General features: G+C 40.0%; 1 protein-coding gene across 11 annotated transcripts in view; it reads right to left on the bottom strand.

Annotated features, from left to right (window-relative positions):
- LOC145284732 (putative sodium/potassium/calcium exchanger CG1090) overlaps positions 1 to 15487 on the bottom strand; it is a 554458-nt gene that overhangs the window by 249341 nt on the left and 289630 nt on the right. For all 11 annotated transcript variants that reach the window (XM_080133667.1, XM_080133673.1, XM_080133671.1 and 8 more), the window contains 3 exons: positions 13232 to 13332; positions 3636 to 3722; positions 217 to 317 (listed from right to left, as the gene is read on the bottom strand). In XM_080133667.1, the coding sequence (XP_079989793.1) occupies positions 217 to 317; positions 3636 to 3722; positions 13232 to 13332 (289 nt within the window). The remainder of the gene's footprint in view (positions 1 to 216; positions 318 to 3635; positions 3723 to 13231; positions 13333 to 15487) is intronic.

The following is a 15487-nucleotide window of genomic DNA, read 5'->3' as shown; positions in this document are numbered from 1 at the left end:
TGTAATCTTCTTTTACATTAAAAGCTTATTTTAAAAACATGCAAAGCACTTGAGTCAAAAACAAACATGATTTTATGTCTTTTTATTAATATATTTTAAATTATTAAAAACTGACTTTGTTTTATTTATAATCAAAAAAATTATAAGAGAATTTTAAAAGCCTTCTTAACACCATCTAGATAGTATTAATTTTAAAAGACAATAAAGACAACATACCATGTGACTATTTCATCTATAATGACGATCAGTAATGCTATGACACTTAGTGTGTAGCAGGTACAGTCTCGAAACAATGGCCACCAATTCAGATGAACTACCTACGAAAAAGAAAATAATCAAATAATATAAAACTGAACATATTATTTACTCACTAAGAATTTTAACAACAATTACAACAACAAAAACATTTGTCATGGTGCCTATGTTTCAACTGTTTTTACCTAATTTGAGGGTGCTGATTCTAGAAATGCTGTCATTTTTTTCTATCAGGTCTAGTTCATCTGTTATACCTCCCCCCTTTGTAGGAAGCTAATAGCTACAATAAAAACAGACAAATCAAAGAAAAAATATGTTTATGATAGACACATATTCATGACATCACACCAAAATATTCACAATTAAAGTTTGAAGTTGTAAAAAAAAATGCTAAGCATAGACATCATCATCCATAAATTGACGTTTTATTGATTTTCTAGAATGGGGGGGGGGCTCCACTATCATCACACTTGATGGACCAACAGTAGTCTGCAAGCATGGTGGCATCCCAACGACCTTGATAGCAAACTTCCATGTCGCTAATGTCGCTTGATGGAAGCACTTCCCTTGCTTGTTGCTTACATAACCTAGATTTTCTGGAAAACAGGAAAAAATTGTAACTTATATTTGCACACAGTTGATGGAGATTATGAGTGATGTTTCAACAATCTTTATTTTTCCCAAGAACAATTTTACTACATTCATAGATGCTGTTCAGCCACTCAATTCCGCAGGGTTCATAAAATTACAGAAATTTGCATTTTGAATCTAGGGTCCATAAAAAATTCCAGCTTTTAATGTCTCTATGATTAGGCCAGGATATTTCATGCAAATATATTTCTTAAAAAGTCGCCATCTTTCTCAAGAGCCTTCAAAGACTGTTTCATGATGCCAAGCTTTATGTGAAGAGGGGAAAACACAAGTTTGGAATGCTCCACCAAAGGAGAAGCCAAAACATTGAGAGAGCCAGGGATCAGTTCACTGCACACAAGCCAATCTTTATTCATTCAGTACTCTGCTTTTGCTCTGCTATCTGACAAACACAAGAAGCAAGGAAATTTTGTGTAGCCACATTGTAACCCGAGGAGAAACCCAACTATTTTCAAATGAACACATATGATCCACTGGTACTATCTGTATGAAATCTTTTCCAGAACAAATTTGATTTCATCATATTTTTGTTTGAGGGTTGTTGAATGGCCTAGAGGAGCTGATCCATATAAGTTGCCATTGTAAAGAAGAAGAACACATTTTAAACTTTTGTCTATAAAAAATCTGGGGAATAATACTGTTTGACACCAAGCTGCCACAGCAGGCTGGCAATGTCGTTGCAATATACTAAGTTGTTTTCCTGAGTGAAATATGGCAAGAATTCAATATGGCGTTTTCTATAGAAGATTATGAGAGTTCCAGGCTGTAGTAGATGTTTTTTGGAGTCTTGAAGCTAAAAGCTTAGAAGATTCTTTGGAAAGTTTGAGATCTCTAGTCGAATTATTAAGTTTTCCTTGAGAAAAAAAGCTGTGGTGGTGAAGAAGGAGGAAAACCGATATCTGAAACAGTAGCTTCACTAATGTCAGTGGACAAAACAGAGGCTTGGTCTTCTTCAGGACCAGGCGATTCCAATTTGAGTAAGCCTTTAAACCCTGAAACACAAATTTCATGCATTGTGGAATTGGCCTAATTGCAAACTTGAGGTTTTGATAAAATAACGATTTCCTGTTTTTCCTGTTGATTCCCTTTATTTTGACTGCACAGGAATAGCAGTCATCAAAATGTTTCTTTGGTTCATGTCAGACCATTGGAAGACCAAAGCAGGACTTTCTATCCTTTTTTGTCCACTTTCAAAAATGCTCAACACATTGCTTGCGTACAATATTGGGTGTCCATGCCTTATCTTGATCACCCAGCATTACTTTGAAGTAAGCAAGTTAAGCAAACTTCACAAATTCACTGATCCATTTCCTGTTGGATTGCAATGTGTATTGCCCAACAAATATAGCAAAACACATTTGGATTGTTTAAACAATGTCGCCTGATGATGTAGCCGTGCTTAAATTTTGCTTAAAAAATCTGCAATGAAAGTAAAATAATGCAGCTTAATTATTTCCTGATTGACTTATAAATGAATGCCTAACATTTAGAGAATACACCTTTTAAAGCAAATCCACCCAGAAATTTATGATGATCCTTTATTTGACAGCATGGGCATGATCTATATGCACTGAGTTCACACTGGAATACACTGGAATCAACAAGGAATACTGTTGAACTGGAACCTCCTTCGGTCGGTGCACTAAGTAACCATCTGTCTTGTAACGTCACCTGTTTAGCAAAACACATTTGGATTGTTGAAACAACGTCTTCTAGGAGATGATGTAGCCATGCTTAATTTTTGCTCTAAAAATTTGCAACAAAAGTAAAATAATTCAGCTTGATTATTTCCTGTCTGACTTATAAATGAATTCTTAACATTAAGAGAATAAACTTACTTTATCCCAGAAATCAGCAAAAAACCTCCCATAATCAGTAGACCTATTTACTACTCAGTGTCCACTTCTTACCAATTACATACCTCGTTGTATAGCAAATTTGACTTTTCTTTAAGGTTTGTGATGTCATAATCTATTAACATACATCACAATAACCACCTATAATTGTAATTATAAAGCTAGAATGTATATAGAAACATGCCCAAGAAACATGCATCGCACGCACCTACACTTCACAGTCAGAAAAATTATTCTAAAAAATAACGATTATGAAGACTAGTACATAATCCACGGTATATTTATTTCAGGAGAAAAAGTAAAAACTGAAAGAGAAAAATGACGAGTATGAGAAAGTAAAAACAATGACAAACAAGGGTAAGAAAATGAAGGAGTTAAAAAAAATCGAAAGACTGAATAAGTTCATAAAGAAATGGAACATGAAATGTCATATTGCATGACAAAGTGAAAAAAAACACATTGTTCAGAAGTTGATATGAGTAAAACATACCATTGATGCCGGGGATGGAAGCAAATAAAGAAGAGGCATGCTGTGTCACCAGCGGTTGCAAAAAAAAAAGTAAAGATTAACCAGAAGAGGAAATTAGGAAGAAAGTAACTTTTTAGTTGAGAGTAACTTAAAGGAAGATAATGGGTTCAAAACAGTGAGGCAAAACACCTTATTTTAAGGTAAAAAAGGTATAAAATAGCAAATATCTCAACAACTTGACCTGATGAAAAAAAATTAATATGATTTTCGGAATCAGCATGCTCACATTAGTCTAAATCAGCTTAGAAACCTTGGGCACCAAAAAATGTGTTAGCCAGTGTTATTAGCAACTTTTATAAAATTGTCTGAGAAAAATATCAAAATAAAACTGTAAAAATACTCACTGTTCCAGCAAATAATGCACACACACCAATGACAAAAAGGATATTATAGACAGCTGAACCGACCACTGTTCCTAGGCCAATGTCATTCTGAAAGCAACAAAAATTTTTAGTATTAAAGTAATTAAATAAAACAGTAAATGGAAGAGAAACTTCACCTATAACGTTGAAATGATAAAAACTTGGAATGCTCAAGTTTTTTTCTGTTTCTTTTTTAAGCTTTCATTGTTTCACCAACGACTAAAAAGTAACAAAATGTTTGTAAATGTCGAGGAGAAAAAAAGGGAGATAAATTAAATGCTTCATGGGCTTTTGATACATGCCAAAAAGAAAGATTATTCAGCAGAATTAGACATTAATTCTGCAAAAACAGAATTGCACATATCATTTTTTCATGGATGATTTTTTCATATTTTTTTTTTTTATTATTTTAGAATTTTTTAATATTCAGTAGAAGATAACCTGTATATTTGCTTAACAGACAGAAGTATGTTGCAGCAGAATGAAAGGCAGTGTGAAGATGCCAATCAACCATACAACTACAAGACACAAAGACAAAAATATAACGAAGAATGACAGACACTGATTTTTATTTAAAGATGATGAATATCATGTTTTATTTTCCAAGAATACAAAAATGGTAAATGTAGAGGCCAGAAAGGAGTTATCTCCCTTTCGCTCAGATTTTGCATAAGTGGAGTTATCCCCCTTATAAAAGGACAGGTGAATCGCCATTATTTGTTTACACTCGTTCACGGCGACATGCTGTCAGATTGGAAAACCAGCTTGCTTAAAACGCAAATCTTACATGGCGCTACGAACATATTGTCACTTTAAAACATGAAATACTTATATCGCAGCATTGAACTAAAGATATCGTTACACTATGGAACAAGAAAACGTTCTCTTATTACGTCAACTAGTCGAGTTACAAAAAGAAAACATCGAATTACGGAAGGACATCTTACACGGACGAGCGAACACGTCGCAAACAAAAAGAATGCAGCGACCTTCTATAGGTCTGGACTCAACAGATAGCGAATGGGCACTCTTTTTAGACACCTGGTCACGGTACAAGGAGATGTGCAGACTCGAAAATCCAGCTGCAATTCGAAACGAACTGCGAGAAGCATGCACACCGGAAACGAACAGGTTACTGTTTGAGCTCATTGGACCAGAACGACTCAACAATGCGGCAGAGGAGTACCTTCTTCATCAAATACGGCTGGTGGCAGTTCGAGGCTTACACAAGGAAGTCCACCGACAAACGTTTCACTCCATGAAGCAAAATGAGGGTGAGTCAGTGACCCATTTTTTATCGAAGTTACATGGCCAGGCGAAATTTTGTGAATTTCGTATTCAGTGTCCGAACGAACCCACTTGCCGGCAGCAGGTTAATTACTCAGACGATATGGTTGCCGGGCAAATGATGGCAAGGTTAAGAAATATCGAACACCAGAGAAGGGTACTGGCAGAGGCAGCTACACTTCCTACCTTGGATCTAAAGTTTTCACGGTTGGTTTGCCTGGAGGCAACAGACGAGGCAACTCCACACTTTTCCGATACCACACAACCTCTCGTGATGTCTGGGGTACAAAGGTCGAATCAAGTACAACAAATGCATGAGGCAAAGGCCCTGTCGACCCCACGGGACACCAAACCTTGCAACGGTTGCGGAAAAACATCGCACCGAGGTGGATCGATGAACCGGAAAGATTGCCCAGCAGTGGGACTCAAGTGCCACTTTTGTGGAATAGTAGGGCACATTAAAAAGGTGTGCCAGAAAATTAATAGATCCAAAACGGAGGCTATAAAAAGCGGGGAGTCGTTCATGTTTTGCACCACGGATAAAGCCCCTACTCACAGACACAATGAGAGACAACTGGCAAACATTCCTCACCTTGAGTGGAATGGGAAACAGTTCCAGGTGGGCGCCCCAGAACCGCCCCCCTCAGTTACAGCAGAGGTAACTGTAATGAACAAGTGCCATGCGACCTTTGGAAGGGTGCCAAAGAAGCCGATGAAAGTGAGCACCCACGCCATCCAAGCCTTCGTGGACACAGGAGCCCAAACTTGCTCTGTTGGCCCCGAGATTCAAGGACTCCTCGGGTACCCAAATGGGTACTTGGTTCCAACTACGCATCGGATAAGGGGTATAACAAATAACTAGTTACACATCAAGGGGGTCCTGTTTTTACATATTAAGGTGGGATCAAGAGAAACACGACAGGCAGTGTATGTGTCTGACAACACATCCGGGCTCTACTTATCACAAACGGCACTTGAGGAGCTGAAATTATTGCCATCCAATTTTCCTACATCATTATCGCAAAGCAGCTCAGCGGAAACAGAAGAGACGGCCCCTTGCGGGTGCCCGCGCAGAGCACCAGCTCCGAAGAAACCAGCAGCAATCCCATTGGAGCCAACCGACATTAACAGAGAAAAATTGGAGCAATGGCTAAAGGAACATTTCAAGGCCAGTGAATTCAATACCTGTCCACACCAACCACTCCAAGTAATGAAGGGTAAACCCTTAGAAATAAAATTCCTCCCAGATGCGACACCGACGGCAATCCACACACCAATACCTGTCCCCCATCATTGGAAGGAAAAGGTGAAACAAGATATAGACCGTGACGTGGCACTGGGGATAATCGAACCCGTACCGGTAGGCACACCAACTACTTGGTGCTCGAGAATCGTGGTCACACCAAAAAAGGATGGGTCCCCAAGGCGGACGGTGGACTTACAAAAGTTGAACCAGGCGACCATGAGGGAGACGCACCACACTTCGTCCCCATTCGATCAGGTCTCGGTAATACCTGCACATACCAGGAAGACTGTACTTGATGCGTGGAACGGTTACCACAGTTTACCGCTGTCTCCAGCTGCATGAAACGCCACCACGTTCATCACTGAATGGGATCGATACAGGTACTGTCGAGCCCCTCAAGGATTCCATGGATCAGGAGATGGCTACACCCGTCGATTTGATGATATCACCATGGACATGGCTCGAAAAACTCGGTTTATAGATGACAGTCTCCTGTGGGACAACTTAATGGAATCCTCATTCTGGCACAAAATTGAATATATAAACCACTGCACCGATAGAGGGATTGTGTTTAACCCAGACAAGTTTCACTTTGCTGACATGGAAGTAGAGTTCGCAGGGTTTCAAGTAACAGTGAACGGGGTCAAACCCACAAGAAGAATGACTGAAGCCATCCTGAGCTTCCCCACCCCGACAAATATTACTGGGGTTAGGTCCTGGTTCGGAGTCGTAAACCAAGTCTCCTATGCATTCTCACAAGCGGAAGTTATGGCCCCATTCCGAGAGTTGCTGAAAACAAAGGACAGGAAATTTTATTGGGATGAGACATTGGAACAGATATTCCAAGAATCGAAAAAAATAATAGTAAAAGAATTGAAAAAGGCATCCAAACGTTTGAAATGAACAGAGCAACAGGACTCGCGACAGACTACAGCAAAACAGGGATATCGTATTTTCTGTTTCAAAAGCACTGTAGATGTGAGGGGGAATTAAACATGAGTTGTGGGGATGGCCATTGGAAACTCATCCTGGTGGGATCCCATTTTACCAACGACGCGGAATCACGATATGCACCAGTGGAAGGTGAAGCCTTGGCTCTGATCTATGGGTTGGAATCATGCCGCATGTTCATACTCGGATGCTCAGACTTGGTGATTACAGTGGATCACTTATCGCTCATAAAGATATTTTCAGACCGAGCCCTGGAGAATATAAAAAACCCACGCCTGTTAAACTTCAAGGAAAAGTTACTCATGTATAAATTCCAGATAAAACATCAACCGGGAAAACTCAACTTGGCCCCTGACTGTGCATCTCGGTACCCAGCGGGCACCCCACCAAGAGACCAGGACCAATCCATTGACACCGCAGTCAAAGCCACCTTCACATCGAGGTACAAGAATGATACTACGTTAAGAGCCATCACATGAGAAAGGATTGTGGTTGCGGCAGCCACAGACGAAGAATGCAGGACTTTGAAAGAACTGATTCAAAATGGCTTCCCCCAGTCACGTAACAATATCCCAACCGTAGTTCGAGTCTTCTGGCCTATGCGTGAGGAGTTATATTGCCTGGAAGAAGTGATCATCAAGGGGAACAAAATCCTAATACCTCGACAACTCCATGCAGAGGTATTGGAATCTCTTCATTCCGCTCATCAGGGTGTGAACGGAATGCTGGCGAATGCGAGACAACGACTATTCTGGCCAGAGTTGGATACTAACATCAGGCAAACAAGAGCCCAGTGCCGCACGTGCAATGAAATCACACCATCTTAGCCCAGGGAACCCTTGATGTCCCCAGCAGACCCGGAATTTCCATTCCAACAAGTGGTGGTTGACTTCGTCCAGATGCAGGGTAGACACTTTATGGTATACGCAGACAGGTATACAGGATGGGTTGAAGTGGCCCTAATGACGTCAGGAAGAGTCAAGACGGTGTGCAATACCTTGAGGACTTGGTTCTGTACCTACGGCGTACCGGAAGAAATTTCGTCGGATGGTGGACCACCATTTGAATCCCAGGAATATGACTCCTTTTTGAGGAAACGTACCTCATCAGCGCATTATGCCCAAGGCAACGGCCGTGCAGAGTTAGCCGTCAAAACCGCGAGACATATACTGGCGGACAGTTATGGACGCCTGTGCCATGATCGGGCGGCCTGAGCACTACTGACCCATAGGAACATGCCTGTCCAAGATCTGGACATGTCCCCAGCCATGATGCTGTATGGTCGGGTCATTAAAGACCACCTTCCTGTCCTGCGGGACAAATACCAGGTTCGAAAACAGTGGACAGAAATAGGCAATCTAAGGGAAGTGGCAATGGCCAAAAGACACATGAGGAACGAGCAGTATTACAACCAACATTGTCACCCACTCCGGGAACTCCAGGTAGGAGATTACGTCCAGATCCAGAACCAGGACGGGAACCACCCACGTCGATGGACAAAGACGGGGAGAATCGTGGAGACCCAGGGGTACCGACAGTACCAAGTCCGGGTCGATGGAAGCAATCGAGTGACATTGCGCAACCGTCGGTTTCTCCGCAGAATACACCCGGTAGTGGATGGCCCTCGTAACATCAGACAAGAAATCCCGAACCCACCTATAAATGTGGAGACCCCACAGGAACAACCTCCGGAGGAGGCAATGGAGGTGGAACAACACGCCGACACAGAATCCCCAAGCGAGCATGAGGAAGAAATGGAAGTGGAAGATACCACGGGAGGAGATACCCAAAAATACAGTCCTCCTCCGTTAAGGGAACCGTCAAGTCGGAGGACGAGAGCCCCAAGGGGTTTGTCGCCGCAAATGTGGGGGAAATCGCACGAGTATTTCTCCACATAAAAGATGACCACAACAACTTGCTTTTGTGGTCACGAGGGGAGGGGCATGTAGAGGTCAGAAAGGAGTTATCTCCCTTTCGCTCAGACTTTGCATAAGTGGAGTTATCCCCCTTATAAAAGGACAGGTGAATCGCCATTATTTGTTTACACTCGTTCATGGCGACACGCTGTCGGATTGGAAAACCAGCTTGCTTAAAACGCAAATCTTACAGTAAATTTATAGGTAATGAAGATCATATAATCAAGATCAATTAAAGTGAGACAGGATCAGTCATTGGAAACTGGCTGATAGACATCATTGGACTCTGGAACAGCTGCTGGATGTCAGTGAGCTCTGGAATGGAGAGCAGATGGTTGAATGGTAGCAAACACTGGAAAGGATAACTAGGCTCTGGAACAGACAGCTAGAGGTTAATTGGTACTGGAGCAAGCAGCCAGATGTCAGTGGGTACTGGAATAGGTAACCAGATGTCAGTAGGCACTGGAACAGGGCAACTGGACATCAGTGGGTACTGAAACAAACAACTGGATATCAGTGGGCTCTGGAACAGACCAGCTGGATGTCACTGGGCACTGAAATAGATGGTCAGATGTCAACAGGTTCTGGAACCTAGAGGTTGTAGAAGGCACTGAGAGCTGCAGTAGGCGCTAGAGGCTGCAGGAAGTGCTGGCAGCTGTGGGAGGTGCTATTCACTGGTTGTAGAGGGTAGTCTCAGAAGGGAGGTAGGCAGTAGTAGTTTGTGGTAGTAGTTTGTGGTAGTAGTTTGTTACTGTTGTTGAGATCCTTCGACTGCTGGGCTTGAACGACTTTACTTCCTATTCCCTAGCTGGCTTGGAATTGTTTAGTTCTCTTCCACTCCAAGAACTGTGACACCAAGGTCGGAAAGTGGAATAGAGAAGTTAGCGCTCTCAGGGGGAGGCACTCTGACCTGCAAAAAGTGCCTGGGAAACCCCATCAGCATTCCCCGGTATAGGCACCTAAGGTGGTTAACAATAAACCCCTTTTAAAAGAGAGAAGGCAAGGACTGGACCTCCTAGAACTACATAGAATTAAACTCCCACTGCAAAATCAACAGAGGCCGGATCATTACAGGAATGGTCTAATCTGTTGATTTTAGAGGCCAAGAATAAAAATCCTTAGCCAGATTGGAAATTTTTGCTGAGGAAGTGCTTTCTTTATGGAAGAATGTTGATATAACAGGAACGCTCTTGGTGACTATACTAAAATTAATTTCCAACCAAAAGAGTTTCACATATTTAGTGTCTAGATTAATTTCAGTTCAGAATTAAATGTCTACTGTTTTTGTTTGATTGTGAAAAGTTAAATTTAATGTTTCTCTTCTCTCGTTTGTGATTAAAACAAAAGGGCGTTTTTAGCATGCATGCTCATGATGTGTCAGTCATGTAACTGTTTCTTCCATCGAGCATAGCCATTGTTCACTAAATGAGGTGGTGATTCAACACACTGCAACAAGAACTTATTTAATCGCAGAAACATTTTAACTCATTGATTACAAGATTTGCCTAATTCTACCTTCTTATTAGAAAGTGCTTCATTGGCCTAATTTTAGACATTAATTACCTATTCTGATTTCCAATCATATTGCTCTTTAGGAGTCATGTGATTGAAATCCATTTTCTATTTTTCATCACCCACATAATGATAAGTATGTAGTTCAATTGGCTCATGTTCAAACCTACATAGACATGTTGAAGACTATTAAGCAACTTTTGGGAGGTAGGGATTCTAGAGACCATATAACATTGCATACATCTCAGGTTGTAAACTACTCTCTCATACTCAATTTTGATTGTCGAAAATATCCCTATTCCTAATCTACTCTACCCTATCTTAGGCATAAACACAAACTAGTAAAATCATCTTTGTTTAGTTGAAATGATATAATAGAAATAGAGGGAAGTTTGGGTTTTGTTTGTCTGTTTAAAGATATATCCATTCATCCTAAAATTTATCTTTCCATGCCAAAATTAACTTATAAAAATCTTGCTCAAATGGATGAAACCACGAATATATAAAGTTAGGTATGTGTATACATTTATATTTTTGCTTGTATAAGATTCACTCCTAAACTAATTAACCAATCATTATGAATTTTGGAACACAGCTGCTAGGCCCAAGGGGTTGTAATATGGGCTATATTTAATTTAATTTAATTTTTTGCAAAGATGGAAGCCCTTCATGAAAATTAAGATACCTTTCATTTTTGTGAAGACATAAGATATCAATTAATAAATATTCACAAAATCTCAGTTTCTTTGAAGTATTTTAAAGTTATGGGGCATAATATAGACACAACTTCTAATATGAAAACTTAAATCAGATTTTCATTGTATTTTATCCATAGTTATTCGACACCAATTAAGAAATCTACTTTGAATTTCAATTTTTTCTCAAGACCCGTTGACCTTAAAGTCATAAATTTGATCAAAATTGTATTAAGGATTTTAGACATTAAGTTTATTATAGATTTTAATCTTCATAATAAGGAAAAAATTAGCGTAAAAGTGTTCTGTTTAAAGAAATTAAGTTTTACCTATCCTGGGATGGGTATTTTTCTAGTGTGTGTATGTGTGTGGGTGCGCGCGGGTGTGTGTGTGATTCTTGATTCTAATAAAGTAAAGTGTTAAAAAATAAATTACCTTTTAAAATGGACGAATACTGAACACAGTTTATTGCAATCTGTTTATTCATTGATTTTTGATAAATTAACAGAGAAAAAAATCCCATTAGCTTGTCAAGTGCTTACAAAAGAGAAAAGCGTCAAAACAAAAAATAATAAAGAAGATAAAAATCCTGCAGATAGTCATAAAAAAGCACTTATACTAGTAGGTTGAGGAGGGGTATAATAACTTTATGGACAATCCTTCCTCCTTTGGAATGACTTTGGTAACAGGCCTGGATTGGTGACATGTGGGAAGGTAACAAGATGTCATGAAAGTTTCAGATCTTTTCTCATTTCAAAATGCTATCACTTTTTTTTATACAGGGGAGTCACCACTTATCAAATAATGTTGTTTACATTGGACTTGATAACGACCATGTTATAATCAGCTGGAAAGCAGCCCCACGATATTGTGCTCCACATACAGGCATCTTTAGGAAAGAAGCTTTGCTCATGGAATTTTTGAGAAAACGATTAAGCTAGAGATATGGATGACGTTCATGAGGACAGAAATCAGAGAGAAGGAGCACGATCACGGTTTATTCAGTACCAGGAAATAAATGTCGTTGTTACAAAAATATAGGAGTTGAGTTATTACTTGTCCTATGTTCCTTGCAAACTACTCTGCTACGACGTGTTGGGTCCCGGGTGTTTACATGTCAATACGTTAAGTAACGTTACACCAATAGTTTTATTCTTTTCCCAGTAGTATTAGTCTGTAAATGATCATGATCTGTTTATCAATTCCATAGTTTTATTAATCATTTATCCACCTGTACATCATCTCCATTTTATCAGGAAATACAGAAAAAAACAGAGGATGAGGTTTGAGAATATGCATTTATTAGCAGTTTCTCACAGTGAACACATATGTCATGACTTCGACACCATATATTAATGAGCAGCTCTAATTGAGTTGTGGCTAAAGGAAAAACAAAAGATCTCCAACCCATTATTTGGTTTAAATGAATAGAACATGAAGGACTGTGCAGGAGAGAGAGAGAGAGAGAGAGAGAGAGAGAGAGAGAGAGAGAGAGAGAGAGAGAGAGAGAGAGAGCAAAATATTGAAAACCTCATAATTTCTTTTTTTTCTTTTTTTTTCCATTTACTTTCACTCCTTTCTTTCTTCTTTCAACTCTGGCAATCACAAGTCATTGAAGTCATTGACCCCCAAAAAGTTCATACCATTTTTTTCTGATCCACAATCACTTCATTCTTTATACTAGTCCATGCATTTATAACCTTATCCATACACTTAGTCAACTGGTACTTGTATTGATCTATTTGAAACACACAATGTGCTTGGTTTTCCCTTAAGTTTTCCCAAAACAACGATTATACTCACATGAAAATATAGAAATCATAAAATAGAAATAAATGTATTTGAGTAAAATTTCATACTAAAATTTGTTTTTTAGTTTAGAAAGTATCTAAAATGTGGAAGAAGTATATAAATCGAAAACAAAAAGTAGTTAAGTATAAAAGTAAAAATAATCTGTATAAAAATACTAACCTTTGCAACAAAAACTCCAATCAGAGATGTAGCCAGTTCGGGGGCTGAACTCCCGGCCGCCATAAATGTTGCACCTGCCACATCAGTTTGTAGATGCAAAGCTGATAAATAAAAACATGGAATACGAGTTGAACTGAAATTTTTACATCAAAATATTTCATGTGGCATATGTAAAAAATCTAGTAATTAATGTAAAGTAAACATTCATCAAATAGAAAAATGAATATTGTAGGAATTTATTTGGGAGAAAAGCGTTTTTCGAGACTTAACATGTTCTCAATTACAAATTTCAAAAATCTTATCTATAAAATTGAGCACATTTTTTTATATATTAGTTTGTCATGTATAGAAAAAGTAATCTGGTATTAATTTCAAATAATTTTCTGTAACCAAAATGTGAAATTATGTCATCATTATTTGATTATAAAGAACCGGATTCGTTGGGTGTCAATCGATCGTGTAACTAAGAAAATAGACACAGGCAAAAAAAGACAAAGTAAAAAGGACAAATGCAGATGAACAGAAAGAAACACATTTATTCAACCATGAATACGCGAAGAGAATGTTGAAACATTCGAGGAAATCAAATGATAAATATTCTGGAAAGAGGAAAGTTGAAAAACTGCAAATGCTATGTCTGGGCAATGGTGGAAACTGGATGGACAGGAAGCTGGGAAAGACTGGAAATGTGGAAACTGGATGAAATAACATCGCATGGCGATTGACATGATCATATTTGAGGTGTGATTAGAGGCCACAAGTTGCAGGAATCGTATCGACGATCAATGAAACAGAGAGCTGGATGTTGATGGGCACAAGAATAGGGAGCCAGATGCAGGCGGGAATTAAAACAGAGAGTTGGATGTTGATGGGCACAAGAATAGGGAGCCGGATGCTGGTGGAAATTGAAACAAAGAGCCAGATGATAGTGGGAATTGAAACAGAGAGCTGGATGTTGATGGGCACAAGAATAGGGAGCCAGATGCTGCTGGGAATTGAAACAGAGAGCAGGATGTGGATGGGCACAAGAATAGGGAGCCAGATGCAGGCGAGAATTGAAACAGAGAGCTGGATGATGGTGGGAATTCAAACAGAGAGCTGGATGTTGATGGGCACAAGAATTGGGAGCCAGATGCTGGTGGGAATTGAAACAGAGAGATGGATGTTGATGGGCACAAGAATAGGGAGCCAGATGATGGTGGCAACTGAAACAGAGAGCAGGATGTTGATGGGCACAAGAATAGGGAGCCAGATGCTGGTGGGAATTGAAACAGAGAGCAAGATGTTGATGGGCACAAGACTAGGGAGCCAGATGCTGTTGGGAATTGAAACAGAGAGCTGGATGTTGATGGGCACAAGAATAGGGAGCCAGATGCTGTTGGCAATTGAAACAGAGAGAAGGATGTTGATGGGCACAAGAATAGGGAGCCAGATGCTGGTGGGAATTGACACCGAGAGCTGGATGTTGATGGGTACAAGAATAGGGAGCTAAATGCTGGTGGGAATTGAAACAGAGAGCTGGATGTTGATAGGCACAAGAATAGGGAGCCAGATGCTGGAGGGAATTGAAACAGAGAGCTGGATGTTGATGGGAACAAGAATAGGGAGCCAGATGCTGGTGGGAATTGAAACAGAGAGCAGGATGTTGATGGGCACAAGAATAGGGAGCCAGATGCAGGTGGAAATTAAAACAGAGAGCTGGTTGTTGATGGGCACAAGAATAGGGAGCCAGATGCTGGTGGGAATTGAAACAGAGAGCTGGATGTTGATGGGCACAAGAATAGGGAGCCAGATGCAGGCGGGAATTGAAACTGAGAGCCAGATGATGGTGGGAATTGAAACAGAGAGCTGGATGTTGATGGGCACAAGAATAGGGAGCCAGATGCTGGTGGGAATTGAAACAGAGAGCCAGTTGATAGTGGGAATTGAAACAGAGAGCTGGATGTTGATGGGCACAAGAATAGGGAGCCAGATGCAGGTGGGAATTGAAACAGAGAGCTGGATGTTGATGGGCACAAGAATAGGGAGCCAGATGCACGTGGAAATTGAAACAGAGAGCTGAATGTTGATGGGCACAAGAATAGGGAGCCAGATGCTGGTAGGAATTGAAACAGAGAGCTGGATGTTGATGGGCACAAGAATAGGGAGCCAGATGCAGGTGGAAATTGAAACAGAGAGCAGGATGTTGATGGGCACAAGAATAGGGAGCAAGATGCTGGTGGAAATTGAAACAGAGAGCAGGATGTTGATGGGCAC

The sequence above is a fragment of the Euprymna scolopes genome, chromosome 9 (genome assembly GCF_053919585.1).
Source record: "Euprymna scolopes isolate OS-2025 chromosome 9, ASM5391958v1, whole genome shotgun sequence".
Classification (NCBI taxonomy): Eukaryota; Metazoa; Mollusca; class Cephalopoda; order Sepiida; family Sepiolidae; genus Euprymna; species Euprymna scolopes.
This window is presented reverse-complemented; position numbering and strand designations above follow the sequence as displayed.